The following is a 21749-nucleotide window of genomic DNA, read 5'->3' as shown; positions in this document are numbered from 1 at the left end:
AATTCCAAGGTAAATCCATCTAGCCCAGGGGTTTTGTTCTTGGGTAGTTTTTTGATTACCGCTTCAATTTCTTTGCTTGTAATTGGTTTGTTTAGATTTTGTGTTTCTTCCTTGGTCAGTCTTGGAAGGTTGTATTTTTCTAGGGAGTTGTCCATTTCTTCTAGGTTTTCCAGCTTCTTAGCATATAGGTTTTTATAGTAGTCTCTAATAATTCTTTGTATTTCTGTTGGGTCCGTCATGATTTTTCCTTTCTCGTTTCTGATTCTGTTGATGTGTGTTGACTCTCTTTTTCTCTTAATAAGTCTGGATAGAGGCTTATCTATTTTGTTTATTTTCTCAAAGAACCAGCTCTTGGTTTCATTGATTTTTTCTATTGTTTTATTCTTCTCAATTTTGTTTATTTCTTCTCTGATCTTTATTATGTACCTCCTTCTGCTGACTTTAGGCCTCATTTGTTCTTTTTCCAATTTTGATAATTGTGATGTTAGACTATTTATTTGGGTTTGTTCTTCCTTCTTTAAATATTCCTGGATTGCTATATACTTTCCTCTTAAGACTGCTTTCGCTGCGTCCCACAGAAGTTGGGGCTTTGTGTTGTTGTTGTCATTTATTTCCATATATTGCTGGATCTCCATTTTAATTTGGTCATTGATCCATTGACTATTTAGGAGTGTGTTGTTAGGCCTTCATGTGTTTGTGAGCCTTTTTGCTTTCTTTGTACAATTTATTTCTAGTTTTATGCCTTTGTGGTCTGAAAAGTTGGTTGGTAGAATTTCAATGTTTTTGAATTTCCTGAGGCTCTTTTTGTGGCCTAGTATGTGGTCTATTCTGGAGAATGTTCCATGTGCACTTGAGAAGAATGTGTATCCTGTTGCTTTTGGGTGTAGAGTTCTATAGATGTCTATTAGGTCCATCTGTTCTAGTGTGTTGTTCAATGCCTCTGTGTCCTTACTTATTTTCTGCCTCGTGGATCTGTCCTTTGGAGTGAATGGTGTGTTGAAGTCTCCTAAAATGAATGCATTGTATTCTTTTTCCTCCTTTAGTTCTGTTAGTGTTTTTTTCACATATGCTGGTGCTCCTGTGTTGGGTGCATATATATTTATAATGATTATATCCTCTTATTGGACTGAGCCCTTTATCATTATGTAGTGTCCTTCTTTATCTCTTGTTACTTTCTTTATTTTGAGGTCTGTTTTGTCTGATACTAGTATTGCAACACCTGCTTTTTTCTCCCTATTGTTTGCATGAAATATCTTTTTCCATACCTTGACTTTTAATCTGTGCATGTCTTTGGGTTTAAGGTGAGTCTCTTGTAAGCAGCATATAGATGGGTCTTGTTTTTTTATCCACTCAGTGACTCTATGTCCTTTGATTGGTGCATTCAGTCCATTTACATTTAGGGTGACTTTCGATAGGTATGTACTTATTGCCATTTCAGGCTTTAGATTCGTGGTTATCAAAGGTTCCAGGTTACTTTCCTTACTATCTAACAGTCTAACTTAACTCACTTAGTATGCTGTTACCAACACAATCTAAAGGTTCTTTTTTATTTCTCCTCCTTTTTCTTTCTCCTTCACCTTTCATATATTACGTATCAACTTCTGTACTTTTTGTCTATCCCTTGATTGACTTTGAGGACAGTTAATTTAATTGTGCATTTGCTTCGTAATTAGCTCTTCTACTTTCTTCACTGTGGTTTTATTACCTCTGGTGACAGCTATTCAACCTTAGGAACACTTCCTTCTATAGCAGTCCCTCCAAAACAGACTGTAGAGATGGTTTGTGGGAGGTAAATTCTCTCAGCTTTTGCTTATCTGGAAATCGTTTAATCCCTCCTTCAAATTTAAATGATAATCTTCCCAGATAAAGTAATCTTGGTTCCAGGCCCTTCTGCTTCATGGCATTAAATACATCATGCCACCCCCTTCTGCCCTGTAAGGTTTCTGCTGAGAAGTCTGATGTTAGCCTGATGGGCTTTCCTTTGTATGTGATCTTATTTCTCTCTCTGGCTGCTTTTAGCAGTCTGTCCTTATCCTTGATCTTTCCCATTTTAATTTCTATGTGTCTTGGTGTTGTCTTCCTTGGATCCCTTGTGTTGGGAGATCTGTGGATCTCCATGGCCTGAGAGACTATCTCCTTCCCCAGACTGGGGAAGTTTTCAGCAACTACCTCCTCAAAGACACTTTCTATCCCTTTCTCTCTCTCCTCTTCTTCTGGTATCCCTATAATGCGAATATTGTTCCGCTTGGATTGGTCACACAGTTCTCTTAATATTCTTTCATTTTTAGAGATTCTTTTTTCTCTCTGTGCCTCAGCTTCTTTGTATTCCTGTTCTCTAGTTTCTATTTCATTTATTGTCTCTTCCACTGTATCCAACCTGCTTTTAATACCCTCCATTGTGCTCTTCAACGATTGGATCTCCGACCTGAATTCATTCCTGTGTTCTTGGATGTCTTTCCGTACCTCCATTAGAATATTAATGATTTTTATTTTGAACTCCCTTTCAGGAAGAGTCACGAGGTCCATATCATTTAAATCTTTCTCGTGAGTTGTATTAATAATTTTACTCTGGACAAGGTTCCTTTGGCGTTTCATGTTTGTATATGGTGCCCTCTAGTGTCCAGAAGCTCTATTCTGGAGCTGCTCAGCCCCTGAAGCAATGTCAGGGGTTGCAGGGGAGCAGTATTGGTGCCTGGGGGTAGGAAAGAGCTGTTCCCCACCTCCTGGCTGCTGTGCCTGTCTCTACTGCCTGAGCCAGTGGGCCAGTCACACAGGTATAAGTTTTTGTCCCAGAGCAGCCGGATATGAATCCCTGTTTTCCACAAGCGGCTGGAATCCCAGTCTCCCCAGGAACTCTGCCTGTATTAACTTTCCAACCCGGTAGTCATGCGAGTCTCATGAAAGCACCATGAAATGTAGGTTTGTGCTCCCAGAGCAGATCTCCGGAGCTAGGTATTCAGCAGTCCCAAGCCTTCCACTCCCTCCCTGCTCCGTTTCTCTTCCTCACGCTGGTGAGCTGGGGTGGGGGAGGGGCTCAGGTCCCGTAGAGCCACAGCTCCAGTACATTATCCCGTTTGCTGAGGTCTGCTGTTTTCTCCAGGTGTGTGCAGTCTGATGCCCTCCTCTTTCCTGTTGCTCTCTCAGGATTAGTTGCGCCAATTAAATTTTCTAATTGTATCCAGTTTTTGGAGGAAGCCTCTGTCTCTCCTCTCACACTACCATCTTTAATCCCTGATCTATTCTTAAGCAGTTGAAGAGGGGAAGTTTTTAACAGAAGTAATTCAACTAACAGAAGTGAAATGACAGAATTAACATTCTGTAACCCTTAATGAATGAATGTGGGCAGTGTTCATTATCACTAATAAATCACAGAAAGGGACATGGAAACAAAGAGAATATACAATATCACCTCTGAAACAGTCTTGCCAAAGTGAAACAAACCAAATAAAACTGAACCTGACCTAATCAATTGCTAGATCTAAATACAAATTACAGGGAATAGGGAACACAGGGGACAGAGAAATATGTTAAATGGCCCCAAGTGGATAAAATCAGCAACATTCCTCAGATGTGGGAAACTTTATATAATTATCAATGTGACTTCTTTGAGCAAACAATTTCAAATTTCAAGGAAAAAACAAAGCTGGTGAAGGTGGGTGGGGCTAGGGAGAAGATTTACAAATCAAAGGGGACTTAAGACAACATATATCAGCCCATAATAATAGATAGATCTCATCTGGATCCCAATTTAAACAATGTGTAAGATACAATCATAAAATAATCAGGGATATGTGACTATCAACTGTGCACACACACACACACATATACTCATACATTAAGGAATTATTGCTTAATAGCTACTAATAGCTATTTTTTAATAGCTGAAGGTACTGTGACTCTTTAAAAAGAGGATATTTTTTAGAAAAACAAACTGATGTATGTCAGTGGATAAATGATAGATGGCTTGGGGGACAGAGGAAGGAGAGGGTAGGGATATAAATGAAAAAGGTTGGCGGCACACTGATAATTATCTGTCAGTTGATAGTTATCTTGAGTTTTATATTTTTCTCTGTATTTCTACATATGCTGAAATTTTCCACAATAAAATATTGTTAAATCATCCTGCAATACCAAGTGAAAAGGCATCTTTTCAACCCTAAGATTTCCAGTGTGGTTGGTCACTATAGGTTTTTCAAATCTTAGTGAGACTCTCCATAATTTTTAAGTGATCAAATTTGAAATTAAATTAACTTATCCATAAAGTCTGTCATTTAGTCTGTATACACCCCTGGACTATAACATGATGTAAAAAGATTACCGAAATCCCTATCTGAGGTTTATTGTCCTTAGAAAGGATAATGCAGAGTTTTTATTCCATCTTTCTAATTAGTAATTTAAGCATATGTTCAGCATTTAACTCTAAATGTTTGCCTTTTCCCCAAGCTCGAAGACAGCTGTCCAAGATTTGAATGCCAGAAAACATTTAAATATCAACATCTGTTGAATTATGTAAATTTAGTGTAATATAATTGGGCATGAGTTGCAATTGATAAGAAGTATATGAAATAAACAGAGGTAAATTTCCAACAGTATCTTGGTATACAAACAAGTCACTACAGAGTGATGAAAAAATATTTCTAAAGAGAAAGGGCAAAGAAAAATACTGACTATAAAGAAATGGGTTATTTTATAAACATAGTTATAACTCCCTGGGACATTATTTTGTGATTTCTACATTTATTTCTAAATTGTTTCATAATTGAAAGATAATTAAAATTAGATAAAACAAGTAATAGTTAAATGTTTACTATTTGAATATTTTTATTAATTGTTAAGTAAAACATTCAAACATCCTAATTATGCATACATACATTAAATTTTTATATTGCAGAATGATTTGTTGTGATGAGGAGTTACGTACCTCAAAATTCAAGAGTCCATGTAATTTCTGTTCTATTGACATTAAGTAGTATTTTTAAATTTAAAGTGTTTTCAAAATGGCAGATGAATTAGGCTTATTCTGGGGACTGTAAGGTCCAAATGATCAAGTAGCAGGTGTTGTTTATTGTATAGTGGACTTAAATATTAATTTTTACAGAAATTCTTCTACTAATAAATTAGGAATGCTTGTTGTATGGGGAAGTATTCTGGCATATATACCTATTGGCTGAACCGATCCTCAAATGTACCTGTAATGAAGTCATAACCCAGGCAGCAGTAGTGGTATAAGCTGTTGTGATACGGCCCTGGAGGTGAATCGTCATCAGTTCCTGGGGGCGCCATCTCTGGGTGGTAAAGGCTAGATCTTTGTCCATGCCCATTCAATCATAGGACCAATTTGGAGAGTGCCAGCTGTGAAACGGACACCTGTCCTTAAGGAAATCGACTTCAGATGACGAATTTATTTCAGCTCTAGGTAACGGAGAGCAGCTTTCACCTGCTATTTTCCATTATTAGTGACCGTGGCCAAATTCGACTGCTGTGCCAGAGGTGAGAGGCTGTAAATACTTTTAGTCATTGAAAATATCTAGTTCACCTACCAGATTTCAAGGAAGACGGGACGTAGTAATGAACATTTCACCGGGGAGTACTTGATAGCTTTTTTATTAACCACACATTAGACACACTGCACATTTCCAAATGGGAAATCTCTATTTTTGTCTGTGTGGGTCATTCATAATAAACTGAAAAGCAAAACCTCTTAAAATTCCAGTTGGCAGATCTCTAATTTTATTTAGTATAATCACAATTTAAAATAAGTTTCCATTATCTTTAGTTTAAAATTTTGGCAAGGAAAGTTAGAATTTCGGGATGCCAAAAGGACAGGAGGCATGAGAACTGGCAACATGAGAAAACTGCTTTGTTTTAAAATACAAGAATTTGGCCATAGAGAGTAAAACATACTACTTAAATTTATGCTGTATGTGTGCTGTGTTTCCAATCATTCTACTCTAAATATCTCTATAAATAAAAGCTTTCACATTTGAAAAAATTTTAACACATGTACTCAAATGTATTCCAATTAAACATACATAGAATGTATATATTCTAATTATAGGGAATATGTGAATACTTTCTATGTGTTCACTTTAGCATACATATGAGTGAATTACAATAACCCAAAAGACCCCTGTATTTGCAAGACTGGGTAAACTTCTTTTTAGAACAATGAATTTAATATTAATTTTAGGTTTGAAAGAAAATGATTAAATTCTAGAAATTTTATTTTTTAAAATTAGAATTTAAAAGCAGTTTAAAGCTATAATTTGGGCTTATAAAAGCACATAAAATATAAAATGTTGAGTGATACACCTTGCTTTAAAATATGGTTGAGTCATTAGTTTCAATATGACAAAGTAGGGTTTGTTTTAAAATCCTAAATTTACTGACATAGAATAGGTGACTTCTCATTTTAAGTAATTAAAATAAAGCATCACTTACTTTTGTTGATGCATTTCTGTGAAGAGCAACACTAAACGAACAGTCCATGTCATTAACCAGTACTCTAATGAACAGTTATCCTATTCCCATTTATTAACAGCTGCTCAAAAATGTAGTAATTAATAGTTTCATTTTTTTTTGGCAAACCCACAAAATGACAAATAGTTGTGTATCTGTTGCAAATTAGGTCTCCTTCCCAAATAACACACGACACTACGGGGAAGATTAAGGAAACCGAATCCTTGAACATCTTTGAATGTTTAGAAGATCAAATAAAGAACAGCTGTAATTCTATTTGTTACATCTGCAACAAAATACAGTGATGTTTATCATCATATGAAAATGTGTTCTGTATTAACATAAATAGGAATGTTCTTTCTAATTTGATGGAAGATAGTTGATATGAGTGTGTGTGTGTGCGTGCATGAATGAGATGGGATTTGTTCTGATTCTCTGATTAAATCTATTATCATTTATTCATTTTAGTAGACTCTTTACTAATCAGGCAAGATGACAGCAAAAAATTTGTTTTATTTTTTACTCCTCACTATTAATTGATAACATTAAAAAATTACAAAGTATCCAAGGTTTATCAAATAATTCAACACTAAGTAGATGAAAAATGGAATGCTTCGAAGAATTAAGTAAAAGTGAATTAAAAAAGATGTGTTTCTAAGACATTTAAAAATATTAAGCAGAACTTGATAATACTGGCAATAAAACTATTTTACTTAATTTCAAATGATATATCCGACTGCTAGATGATTCTAGCTTTTGTGCCTCACAAGAGTAAATGACAAGTATCATGTTACTAAAGAAACAGGATAAATTCCTCCCTCCCCCCAAAGAAACCAACAAAAGATGACACATGTAAAGGGAGAGGCCCTGATGTGGTCTAAACAACTCAACAAAAATGCTGCAAACTATCAAATTTTTTATTGAATTGTGGAACAATAAAGACTAACCATAAACATAAAAAAGGGTTTAAAAAAAAGCAAGATATTTTCAAGAATGGTACATCACTTAGTATTGGGTGTTGCCCGATGCATATTCTACTGATTTTCAAGTTGAGAAAGCTATATTGAACTTTCTGCTGCTAATCTGAGGTTATAACGGGAGAAACAATGTGAAATAATTCAACTGTAATTTTTAAAAATGTGAAAGCAGAGGGAAAGATCTTTAATTCTGAGAAGCATAAAATTATATTTGATTACTGATATGTAAAATGAAAGGTTTGGATATCAAGTCTGGAATTTAAAAGAGAGAGAAGGATTGTATAAATCTGGATGTCACTAGTATTTCTTTAAGCACTTAGGTGCACTGCTCCAGCATTCAGCTGTGTGTGTGTGTGTGTGTGTGTGTGTGTGTGGCTTCAGTTAATCTATTACATGCGGTAATCACTCAAAAACCATGCTTGTAAATTATTAAATATTAACAGTTACAGGTAATAGGTAGTGGTTTATAACAATAACACTTAAATAGGTTTTTGTACATTTCTTTATTGAAAGAACTCTGTGTTTTCCTGAGTTATGTATGTTTTCAAAGGCTTTCAACCTACATAATGTAGGTAAAATTAAGAGAACGACATGAACTCTGAGATACTCATTCACTATTAGATGAGACATAATATATAGCAGAACTAAAATGAAACTCCACAGAAGGAAAACAGAGAACATTGAAGAAATGGAAGAACTCTGGGAAAATAAAATCCCATAGACTAATCAGGCAGAAATATCAGATGGGAATAATCAAGAAGACAGAAGCAACATGGAAGATTGTAAGACAGGAAACTTCAAGCACTGTGATGCAGAATATTGGGAGAGCACATCAAATTAATATGAGAAAAATGTCATGATGAAAATTTTTCACACCACTCAATATCTGATGCAACTAATCGATGGTGAGACCTCCCCATGAGGGAATAAAAATGAAAAAAAAGATGTTAAGACTAATACTACTTAAATCATTAGATTAAATTATACCTGTTAATAATTAGTGTTTCAATTAGTTTACATTATACATACATTAAGAATCAGTCAAAAGTTTGACTTTAGGATTCATGAAGTATCATATATGGGAAGAATGAGACGGTCTATCCTGTTTCCAATCAACATATCAGTAAATAAAATGCATTCATTTTTCATTAATAATTCAGATGTGACGGGATGGTATGTTATGATAGCACTATTGATGCTATGACGCTGTCCTTTTAGGGAAGGAAGTATAGGGCACCTTGAAAAGCAGAGTGTGTTACTGATAGTGTAGAATTTCTTGAGAGAACCCATTCAAATGATTAAAGTGGGTTCTATGTTTGAAGGAGCCCTTAACAGGCTGTCACCTCTTTGGTGCTGTTAGACACACCCCTGCACCCATCAGCTAATTTAGAGCTTAGATGGACACTAAAGTGGATGTTGCAAAAAAGGAGAAATATTACAAACTGGACACCCAAAATATCAAATTACATTACAGTTAGTGGCATTGGTAAATATGACCCTAAAAGCCTTCTATGAACATCCTGAAAATTCCACCACGTTGCTGAGCATGAGATGTGCTACACTTCACAAGCTAAAGCCTTAACCGTGCAGCCTCTGATTCAGGGAGGAATGCCCACCTGAAAAGTATGCTGTAGTCATGCACTTTGAAAGCTCAGCTTTGAGTCATTAACAGCAGACCACTTGTGCATTTATCTTTTTTTACCTGCCCGGTATGTTTCAGGAGTAAATGATCCTAAAATTTATTGATTTAATGCATAGTAGTTCTCTTCTCTAACCTTTATATTTTTCCACAAGTTGAGAAAGGGAAGTGCAGGCACTCATCCAAAAGGGGTAAGAAAAGTCAAGACAATATAAAAAATACCAAGAAAGAAAATGGCTTTCAAGGGAGGAGCGCAGAAGAATGCACATAAGAACAGTGAAGAATTTTTATCTTGCATTTAATAAACCTTGCAACAAAAATTAAACTTAAGTAAATCTTTCTCTCCTTGTGTTTATTACTGCATCTTTACAAATTGCCCCTTGCCTAACACAACTGATACCCTCAGAGAGACAAAAAAATACATTCTATCCACAAAAGAAGACAGTGAGGATATACGGAAGAAACAAAGTGGGCTCTTGGAAATAAGAAGTATGACATTTTTTTAAATAAAAATAATTATTTTAATCACTACAAGATTTGGGACATAATATTGATAGAATTGCCCAGAAATCTTCGAAGACAACAATATATAAAAATTAAAAAGAAACTAGAGGATCCTTTTGAGGGCTCTCCGACATATAACAGGACAGTGAACATGGAGACCACCGAAAACCAAAGGTACTGGAGCAACACCTTCAAAATCCTGAGGCAAAGTCAGTGCCAAACCTGCATTCATTTCCAGCTAAATCAGTCAATGTGAGACTAGAATACAGGTATTTTCAGACATGCAAAGTCTCACAAATTTATGCCGGTTCTCACTCTCTGAGAGCTCAGGGAAAATGGCATGGGATCCAGGGCACAGGAATTCCCACAGAGGAGAGAAATGAAGGAAAGCCCCAGAATGACAGGGAAGAAGAGACTGGGACAGATACATAGTAGGTCCAGACAGCGAGCAGTCCAGAAAATGCAGGGCTCCCAGGGGAATGCCACCAAGAGAAAAAATTGAGAGGAGTTAACACTTCTGGTAGAGGTGGGTGATGAACTGGGACTAGACACAGAGAAAACGAAGCAAATGAGAAACAAGACATTTATCTCCACCACAACCAGGCAAGTTCTACATCTATGAATAATATCTACATACATAATTGTATTAATGCAAATCAATGAATATTGAGTTGGTCTGAACATTAGGACATAAATATTAGGGAGAAAGAGGGAAAGAAATGCAGATATGGGATAAGGGTGTGGGCATGTGTGGAGGTCACACAGCAGGAAGTCAGCAGGTAATCCTTGACTGAAAAGTTCCAGAAATAATACATAATTTAGGGCAATACTAGCAGAAACAGCTGAAAGAGTTGGAAGTGGTTTCCTTGGGAGGGTGAAACCAGGGAATGGGGAAGGATGGGGCTGGGCCTGCTGTACTTGGTTAAGAGTCATACAGAAAGACTTGACATTCTAGATTATGCACAAGAAAAATACAACAAAAATAAAATTAAACAAGTGTTTAGTAAACCCACAGATGGGAATAATACCGTAATTGAAGTAACAGCTTACATTTGAGCTCTTACGTTTTAAATGCTTATAGATATGAACTCATATATTCCTTACAACAATGCTATGAGGTAGGCAATATTCTTTATTTCACAGAGAAGTAAACTGGGGGACAGAGGTTAAGTATTTCAGGGTCACTCAGCTAGTAAGGGGAGAAACGAGGATGAGAAGTCAGGTATTCTACCTGAACAGCCTCCACACAGAGGCCAAGATAAGGACATAATTAGTACACTCTAGTGCCAGAGAATTTAAAATTCATTTTACAAATAGTTTATGCAACAAATATTTATTGCCTATGTATCAGGCATAGTTTTTGGTGCTGGGATACACTAGTGGGGTAAAGCAAAGATCTTGCCTTCCTGAAGCTTGAAGAGTGGGCTAACAGACAATAAGGAAGACATGTAACGTAGAGTCCGATGGTATTGGTGGAGAGCGGGACTTTCTTACACTGAGCAGAGGCTTGAAGGAAATGGGGAGCGAACCATGTGGACAGTTGCAGAGAGAGAGTTCTAGAGGGAAAGCAAGGGCAAGGGCCCTGCGATGTGAGTGGGATGGGTGTGCTGGAGGGGCAGGAAATGGCCACTTGGTCTGCAGCAGGTGAACAAGAGTAGAATTGGGAGGAGCTGGAGTCAGGGAGGAAGCAAAGAAGGGCAGGGCCAGATCATGTACAGCCTTGTTGGCCAAGACAAGGATTTGGCTTTTACTTGGAATGAAACAGAAAGCCGCTGAGTATTTTATTTAAAAAATATTTTTATAGACCTTTATGGAGGTACAGTTGACATGAGCAAATGCACATGTTTGAAGTGTACAATTTGGTAAGTGTTGACGTATGTATCCACACGTGAAACTATCACCACTGTCAAGATAGGAAAGCTACCCATCACCCCAATGGATTCTTTATGCCCCTTTGCAACCCTTCCCCTCAAGACCTCCCTGGCCCTCATTCCCGCCCATGCAACAAGTGAGCTGCTTCCCGTCACTCTGCGCTAGTTTACATTTCCCAGGATTTTATATAAATGTGTTAAGTGTATCGATTATTCATTCCATTTTATTTCTGAGTTGTATTCCACTGTATGAATATACCACAGATCGTTTATTTACTTATTCATGAACATTTCACTTGTTTCTTTCTTTTTTTAATTACTATGAATAAGCTAAGAATAGTTGTGTGCAAGTCTTTTAAGTATTCACATGGATTGTATAGTAGGCCTATGTTTCACATTTTAAGAAACTTTCAAGTTGTTTATGAGAATGTCTGTTCTATTTTACATTCCCCCATAACAATTCCATTTTTCCTACATTCTTTATGGTCAGCTCTTTTTATTTTAGCCATTCTGATAGTTGTGAGTGGTACCTTATTGTGGTTTTATTTTGCATTTATTTAGTGAATAATGATCTTTTTACATGCATAATTGCATCCACATATCTTCTTTGGTGAGATGTCTGTTCAAAATTTTGCTTATTTTCTGCTGAGCTGATTTCTTATTATTGAGTTTTTAGTGTTCTTTACATATTCTTGGCATGAGCCTTTTATGAGACATGTGATTTGCAAATATTTTCTTCCAGTTTGTGGCTCATCTTTTTATTCTCTTAACTGTGCCTTAAAGAGCTCAAGTTTTCAATTCTGATTAAGTCCAATTTATCAATTAGTTCTTCCATGGATTGTGTTTTGGGTTCTACCTAAGTCTTTGCCTAATCCAAGGTCACAGGATTTTATCCTGTATTTTCTTTAAGTTCATACTTTCAGGTTTTGTACTTAGTTAAATTTGCTGTATGGTATAAGGTACTTATCTAAATTCATTTTTTTTTTGCAAATGATCCAGTTGTTCCAGTATCATTTGTTGAAAACACTGTTTTTTTCCTCCACTGAATTGCCCTTGTACTTTGTCAAAAATCAAGATACAGACTTTGTATGTGTGGGTGTATTTCTTGACTCTGTGGTCTAGCCCATTGATCTATTTTTCTGTCTTCACATGAATACTATACTTTCTTGATTACAATAGCTTTATAATAAGTCTTGAAATCAGGTAGTGTTAGGCTTTTCAATTGTTTTTTTTAGTTTGTCTATTTAAGTCCTTTGCTTTTCCATTTGAATTCTAGTATTAGCTTGTCAATTTGTACAAAATAACCTGCTGGCATTTTTCTTTGGATTGTATTTCACCTATACATGAATTCTGGGAGAACTGACATCTCAAAAATATTGAGTCTCATGACTCAGGAGCAAGGTATATCTTTCCTGTTATATTATATCTTTAATTTCTCTCAGAAATGTGTTCATATATCAATAAATATGATATGCTTAGGAATAAACCTGATAAAATATGTGTCAGACCTATACAATGATAACTGCTTAGAAAAAGTGCAAAAGACCTAAATATTTGGTTATCAATTATGTGCCCTATTGCTTGATTCATATTGTTATCTTCCCATCCTTCATTTAGTTAATATTTATTCCAGTAATTTAAATTTTTTTGACTTGTTTATTCTAACATTTCTGCTTTTGTTGTAAAAATCTCTAGTCAAATATATTGTCTTTCTTTTGAAAAGGCTGTTCTCTTCAAACGTCTTATCTTATCCTACCGGTAATGCTACGGGGAAAGGCAAGTCTTCTGTGTCAGCCTCAAGTAGTTGAGCAATTGGAGTTGAATGAACATTACTTAAAGGACAGAGGCTCTGGCCCCAGAAAACCACAGTCATCAGATTCCGCTCCACAAAATATGTGGAGTGGAATTTTCTGCTGAGCTGATTTCTTATTATTGAGTCTGGTCAGGAAAACACTCTCTCCCTGTCTCACCATCAGAAAATTAGAACTGTGATTCTCCAGCTCTGTGGTTTGTAGGTGAAAGGGTTAAGACATGATAATCTGTCACCTAGTCCCACCAGGCTTTCCCAGCTCCTCACAAGTACAGCACTGCAAGCTGCGCTTAAGCTACTCTGAGTTGATTCCTAAAGACACCTGGACCACAAGTCTGAGTCTTTCAAATGGGGCAGACATCATTTGTCCTAAGGCAATGGCCAGGGATAAGCAGGTACAGAACTCCGAAGGTTCTCCTCACATCTTATTCTGCCTTTCCCCGGCTGGATTCCCTCCTGCATTAGGTCAAAGCCACCCCGCCTCGCAAGCACAAGTTCAAATACCTCTCTCCGTTCCCCCAATAAAGCAGGGACTTCTTGTAGTTTTCTGTATATATTTTTTGTTTCTGAATTCCTCCTGGGTTGATCTTAGCAGAGAGAAGCAGTAATCTTAAGATTCAAAATCAGTTATCTTATAAATTAGAATCTTGACTGGAACTAGATCAAATTTCCAACATAAATATTTAAAGTAATAATTTTTCTCTCATTTCATCTAATAATAAGTCCCATTTAATTGCAACCCACAAGTTTAGATACTATGATTATGATTTTTTGACACGTGTTATTTAGAAATGAACTTTTTTAACTCAACTCCAAACTTAAAAAAAATTATCTTTTTGTCACTGATTTCTAACTATATTCAAGTCAGGCAATATGATCTTTATGATATATAATTATTAAAATTTAATGATACTAGCTTTATGGCCTGGTAAGTGGCTAGTTTTTATAAATGTGTCTTTGAGAAGAATGTGTTTTCTTAGTTTGGGTGAAAGGGTTTATATAATGTCAGTAAATTAATTTGAATTTTGTGCGATACAAATTTTCTGTTTATACATTTTCAGATGACTTAAGCTTTCGATAATATGATAGTTACATTGAAGTGGGAACACCGTAATAGTGGGTTAGTGAGTTTCTCCATGTACTGCTGTTGATATTTGCTTTATGTATTTTGAGGCTAATTTACTGAGTGTTTACAATGATTAAACTTTTTTTTGGGTAAATTGAGTCTTTTATCATTAAATATTGACTTCCTAACAAAAGCTTATTAAGGCTTTTGTTCTTAAGTAAATTCGTCTGGTGTGAGAACTTCTTTTACAGTATATCTGGTATATCCTATCCCATCCTTCAGTTTTCCAGCTTTTTTAGTCATTGCATTTTAGGCATGTTTCTTATTAAGAACATATAGATGGATTTTAAAAGGAAAACCAAATCTGCTTAGTTTTACTTTTAACTGACAAATTTAATCCACAAGTGTTTATTTTGACTACTGATAAATGAATTTAATTTAATTATGTAACTGTTTTCCATGTGACCCTTTTTTCCTTATGCTCCTTTTTTTTCTTCCTTGACTTTTAAAAAAATTGCTTTTTTCGGTAATATTTTAAATTCTATTTCCTTCTCCCTCCCAGATGGTTTGTAAGTTAAATACTCCATTTCTATTAATATATTAGTTATTCTTGTTTTTTTACCATGAATACTTAATATAATCTTATCAAGTACCAAGTTTTTAAACCACCAGTGAAGTCAAAATCCTGAACAATTGAAGAACCATAGACTGGACTCTATCTATAATCACCATCACAGGCTATTGCTGCCCATTATTTTAGATTGTCTTTTGCAAAATACTACAAATTACACAGTTATTATTGTCACTTAATATAAACAATGGTTGTCTGAATTTACCTAAATTTTATCAGTTTATTGGTTCCCATTATTCTTGCATATCAGACTTTCCTTGAGAGATGATTTTTTTTTTAAACACTGTTTAAAAATTGTAATCTTTGGTAGTAAACTCAGTTTTGGAAAAACCTTAAAATGTCTTCACTGCATCTTCATACACGAAAGATGTTTTTCTAGTACATAGTTCGAGGCTGGCAATGCATTTTCACTTACTACTCTAAAGATGAGTCCAGTGTCTTGTGGTTTTATTGTTATTACTGAGAAATCTGACAAATAGTTATCATTCCTTTGTAACAATTTAACCTTTATCTCTGGATTCTTTTTGTTTTGGGTATATTATTGTACACTGCTACGTGTGGGTTTCTTTGTATTTATTTTACTTGGTATTCACTGTGCTTTCCGCATCTGGATGTATGGATTTATCTTTCATCAGTTTGGGTAATTCTTAGCCAATATCTTCTAATACCATATTTTTTTCCAGCCCTACTATACCCTCCATCAAGACACTGATTATGTCTTAGACCTTTTCTGTGTCTCTTAACCATGCTTCTATTTTTCCATCTCATTGCATTTTTATGCTATGTTCTGGCCTATTTCTTCAGATGTATCTCTGTTTCTCTAGTTACCTCTTTAACAATCACATTGCTCATTTCTACAATCGTAAGTTTTTTATGCAATTCTGCCTGATTTATTCTAACAGTGATCTGCTGCCCACTCATTTTATTTCTGTAGATACCTCCTCCATAGTTATTTATAATCAGTATGAATTTCGTACAGACTATACCTCTAATCTGTATTTTATAATTTCAGGATCTGATATTATTAGGGGTAAATATATTGGTTTTCTATTAAGCATCACTGATGGCCAACTTATTATATGTTTGACAATTTCTGATTGTTGATGAAATTAGACAGGTTAGGTAGGATTTACGTTAGGTTTTTCAGCTACCTAGTTGGTTCTCGGTTGGGGTTATTGTACACTCAGTACCTTAAAGCTGTGTGGCTTGCTAGGGGATGTCAAACACAGTGGGTAGCATCCTAGCAAGGGGAAGCCATGGTATGAGGTGGCAGCTGCTGAGGTCAGGTACCTTGTTAAAAACTAAGTGTAAATTTCAGTCAGTAGTTCCAATCGATATTCTGATAGCCATCTTCATCTAAATAAAAATTAGGTCTTCAGAAATATCACATGCAAAATTTGAAAACACAGTGTCCAAAACAATAACCTGAAAATTCTTTCTATTAAAGAAAAAGAAAACAATCAAAACATCGATTCACTAATATAAAATGAGAAAAAAAAATGGCCCATGACTTACTGATCAGAATTAAAAGTGCTTCTGAATTGCTTACCTGCTGGCTGTTTTCACAGAACAGTTTTTCTTGTGTCCTCTTTCAGCCCGGTTATCTCTCAGAAGCTGATGCTGTACAAATTGTTAAGACAAAGTTGTAGAAACAAAAATATTTTCATCGTATTCTTTTGTAAGTAGGAAAGTATTCTTGGCATCCAAATGGACACTATTGGGTCACTTGCATTACTTATTTTCTACCAGTTTGTCTCAAAACAAAGACTATGATTTTTGCTGATGATGCCAATGCCATTTTTGTAAAATTGTACGTAAGACTTGGCAATCCAGTGCTTCCTTGACCACTGTAGGGCCCTGACAGCTCATGCACAGCCTAGAGCTGGAGGCCTAGAACTCAGTTCTCATCCTGATGCTCTGGTGTGGTCCTGGTTAAAGTAATGTAACCTCTTTTGCCAACAGCCTCTACTATTGCATTCAGCTGTGAGGCTTTGTCTCCGATGCTGACATAAAATATATAATTTTCTCTGTACCTACTGACCTAATATGGTAAAGAGACACACTTAAAAAATTATTTTTCAAATAAATTATTGGCTTGGAAACATACAATTAGAAACAATATATATTTGTCTCCTCAAAATGTCCCACCATTCACTTCCTTTCACACTTGCTTTGCTATAAAATAGTCAATACTCTGTACTATGTGTTCACTCAAACTATGGCTTATCTTATTTATGCAGGAAAATGATTATATGCAAGAATGGGATAGCAAGGAGTTGTAGAGCATATTAGAAATGAATCCTAACAAGTATAGAAATCTTATAAGTAATAATACAGGATAGATGTGGGTTCTAATTCCAGCTTTGTCAGTAACTTAACAAGTAGCTAGAGTTTAATTACACATGTAGCATTTACAAACAGTGTAACTTTGAGCAAAGTACTTAACCCTTCTAAGTTCTACCCTCCATCTATAAAATGGAGGTAACAATCGTAGTATCTACTACTGGGGATGCTGTGAGCATTAAATAAGAAATACCATGTAAAAGGGTAGACACTATGACTAGAACACAAGAAGTGCAGAGAAAATCGTTCAAATTCTACAACTGTGATTACAATGATTGAGCCTGCTTGTCCCTGGGGATTGTCTGACTAGTATCAATGACTTGTAATGAAGTAACTGTTTTCCCCTACTTAATAACAGCATTTAGAATCATTTATTAGCAACACTGAGCCATCTTTGAGAAAGAACAGAGCATAATTAGATCACCAAGAACGTGGTTAGAGCATTCATTCTTTCAGGAATGTCTTAACTAATTAAGTATATCTTAAAATTTCTCCTAAATATCTACTTCTTTCCATGCCCACTGCCACCATCCTGCCAGACCATCATTTTCTCTCACCTTCAACAACATCTCAAATGGTCTTCCTACCTCCGTCCCTCCATCCCATCTAATCCATTCTCCACACTGCAGCCAGTAATTCTAAACTAAGATCTGGTAACATTACTGTCTTCAGACAACTCCCTGAATCCTGTACAGGCTTTCATGGCCCTTCATCATAGGATTGCATTTCTGGCCTCATAATTTATTATGCTTCTTTCTATCTCCAACCTAACTTCCTTATGAATTATATATCCCAGCCATACTGAAGTTTTTAGTTTGGGGTGGGTTTTTGCTCACCTTTGGCCTTTTTCTTCAGTTATTCAGTCTGCCTACATCTCCTAGATCCAGCACAGTGTCTGGAACATTTTTAATGCCCAATAAATATTTGTTGAATGAATGAAATAATGAATAAATGAGATAAAGAAATATGGAGTAAGATCAAGCATCTGATAGGGAGTTAAAGCGGTATCTCATTATAACTACTTATAGAAAACAGCAACCATTTATCTTAAATCCATTAATCTGAAAGTGTTTCCATTTAGAAACACTTTGTACCATGAAAACTAAATTGTTTCTGAAAATAAAAAGAATTAATTACTTTGGCATTTCTGAATGTAGTGCCTTTAAAAAAATATATGTATACTAACCAACATTTGTGACACAGATAGCTAGAGGTGACATGATAAAATCTCTACCTCCACCTTAAATAATAGTAGTAGTTAACTAACTTTTCTAATTTTAAGATAAAAGCCAGATGTGAACACTGTGCCTGAGGTTTGTGTTAAAACAGTTTAAAATAAAGAACTCAAAATCCCAAACATAATGTTCTGAAATAAGAAAAGGATTCTATTGTTTAGTTTTGAAAAATGCAACTACAGGGATGAAAATAAATATTAGGCTGGATCTACCCAGCCAGGACAGTTCTCAGAAAGGCTACCACCTGGATAAATTTAAATGAGATAGTACTTTCTCTGCTCTTATGTTTGAGCTCCTTCTGTTAGATTCATAAGGGAATTTTCTTTTCTTCCTCAATTTATAGTTTTGATGGGCTTTGTATACAAAGAGAGACAAATACTGGAATTAAATAAAATGTTCCTATATTCAAAAGTCATCACAACATTATGATTATGTCACTTTATCAGTAAAACTATAAATCTGGGTACAGCTTTGCAAATCTAAGATCAAGCACAGATGAAAAATACACACTTAGATCTCTGGGTCATGAGTCTAATAAGTTAATATGGGAACCTGGGTCTGTTAAAGGGCAAAGGCAAAATAATCTAGAATGTTATTCAGATAGAGAACATGTATGTATATTTGAAATATTCCCAATATGTTTCTCCTATGCCCCAAAGAACGAAAAAAAGGTGGCATGTGGGGGTAACGTGGGGATGGAATCGGGTCATGAATTCACGATCAACAACACAAAAATCCTTGAGCTCTGCTCTGATGAGCAAGCATCACTCATCAGGTTTTGGGAATTTTTTGATTCTTCTTCCTGACAACTTGTCTGTTTCATTGGACTACCATCAATGTCACAAGTGTTTCAGGATTCGGACTCAACTACATGAACTCTGATGAATAATAAGTTCTCAATATGGTGCGAAGTGCTTCTGACCTTCCCGCTTTCAGAGTGAAGGACCTAAGCCAAACGGAGATACACTCCCTTATTAGTGACCTGCAGATGTATATTAAAAAAATGACTCATATAAGAATTACATTAAAATTCATAAATGCCAAATCTAGCACAATGAGAGGTTTATAAAAGGTACCCATCTTTAAAGAATTGCCGAATTAAACCAGGAAGAGAAGTGCTCCCTGTGAAGAACGGTTCTACTGTTACAGAGGGAGCTATGAATTTCTGTGGCTGTTCATGCTATTTTTACAAAAGCATGAAAAGTTTCAAATCCCTAACACAAAAGGAAGAAGCAAGGAGCAGAAATCTTATTCCACAGTCATCCCCCTCTTTGCCACCTGATACTCAGCAGGCATTCACGCTCAGGAGTGTTTCCATTAGCAGCCATGGAACTCTACGGCTTCAGGAAATGCCTCAAAAGTCTACCCAAAGCCTCAAGTCTCTTCACACTGGCCTCAGTGTCCTCACCTTAAAAGGAGAACTGAGGAATATATAAACTATGATCCGTGACTCCTTGTAAGCACAGCCAGAATGTCAAACCATTAGATGTGCAAGAAAAGCCTCAGAATTAAAAAAGGCAATTAAAAAAAAAAGAGATGCTTCCAGATGCTTCATAAAGTCATCTCTCTCTCCTTCCATTTCTGAACTGATTGTCACATGTCTCTTCTTTGGCCTTTAGTGTGTCCTCTCTGATTTTCTCAAACATTTATCAACACACTGTAATTGATGCTTTCCTGCCTCAGATTATGATCACTTCAGGGGGAAGCTATGTTGTTTCTGTAAATTTCTCTTTTTGTAAAAATAGAGTTGCCTGATGGATAATAGTTATTTACAAAATGTGTAATAGAGGAAGGATAAGTATGCATGGTGGAAACGGAAATGGGATTGAGCACTAAAGAACAGAAAGAGGAAACATAAAATGGGGGATAGTAGTGAGTGGGGGGATTTCAAAACAAGTGGGGTTAATATTGTCATTTTTTCATAAGTTGGTATGCGAAAAATAAAAGTTCATCGTGTATGCTAACAGTCATTCATTCAACAATATGTTGAAGGATTTTATACTTTCTGGTCTAGCATTTCACCACTTGCACCTAGGTTTAGCCAGTAGTTTACTGTGTTAGGTCTGAGCTGCAGCAAGAGATTTTTATTCTTCAAAATGAAGTATTCTGTATGTGTATTTGTTCACATAGCTATACACACAGTTGTTCTTCATTATTCACAGCTTCCATATCCGCAAATTTGCCTATTTGCTAAAATTTATTTGTAACATTAAAATCAAAACTTCTGGCGCTTTGCAGTCATTCCCAGACACGTGCAGAGTGGTAAAAATGTGAGACCCCTGTAGTGCATGTTCTCTGCCAAAGTCTGACAAGGTGATGTTCTGTGTTCCTGCTTCAGCTCTCACAGTGTAAGTAAACAAGTGTCTTTTTTGCTGTCTAGTGTTCCTAAGTGTCAGAAGGCTGTGATGGGCCTTACAGATAAAATATGTGCATTCTATAAGCTTTGTTCAGGCGTGAGTTACAGTGCTGTTGGCCATGAGTTCAATATTAATGAATCAATGATATGCATCAGATAAATAAGGTGTCTTTAAAAGAAACATACAACAAACAAGGATATGTATTGATCAGTAAAGGAAAATTTGTGACCAGAGGCTCTCAGGGACCTAACCTTGTATTTTTCCTAGGAGCAATGTTTCAGGATTTGCTACCTCAGTATTCCCACTGACATAACAGAAAGTACCTACGATCGACTTTATAGAACATGACTACTGAAAATAACAAGAATCGACTAATCATTAACAACATACCTAGTCAAGATAAAAATCTGAAATGGTGTATCAAAGATTAAGCAAAAGGCTGATTCAATATTGGTCAAAAGGATGTTAAAAATTTCAAAAAAAAGAATTGGCCAACTTTCTTCTATGTATATTATTATTTATTTGTTAATTTTCAACAGGAGAAAAAAGACTTGACTGGAAGCAACCAGTTATGCCATAATCTAAAGTACAAATTTATAACATCACTTCAGTATTTCTCAAATTCTAAAAGATAGAATATAAGCTTTAAAAAATGTATTTTCGGATAAACTATATATTCTGCTGTGACTCACTTCTAGAAATAGAATCTTATTATAAGCATTACATATAGAAGGATATGAACCATTTGGGAAAGCAGAGAGTACAATTTTTACATTCTAAATAAGAACATATATAATTTAGACTGGTTAATTTCCAAATCTTTAGAAATATTGGTACCTACTCTATTATTAATGTGA

The 21749-nt window shown here is 35.6% G+C and overlaps 1 protein-coding gene across 2 annotated transcripts in view; it reads right to left on the bottom strand.

The window, feature by feature from the left end:
• GPATCH2 (G-patch domain containing 2) overlaps positions 1-21749 on the bottom strand; it is a 178324-nt gene that overhangs the window by 30390 nt on the left and 126185 nt on the right. For both annotated transcript variants that reach the window (XM_037014341.2, XM_037014342.2), the window contains one exon: positions 16507-16577. In XM_037014341.2, coding sequence (XP_036870236.2) covers positions 16507-16577 — 71 coding nt within the window. The remainder of the gene's footprint in view (positions 1-16506; positions 16578-21749) is intronic.

The sequence above is a fragment of the Manis javanica genome, chromosome 14 (genome assembly GCF_040802235.1).
Source record: "Manis javanica isolate MJ-LG chromosome 14, MJ_LKY, whole genome shotgun sequence".
Taxonomy (NCBI): domain Eukaryota; kingdom Metazoa; phylum Chordata; class Mammalia; order Pholidota; family Manidae; genus Manis; species Manis javanica.
This window is presented reverse-complemented; position numbering and strand designations above follow the sequence as displayed.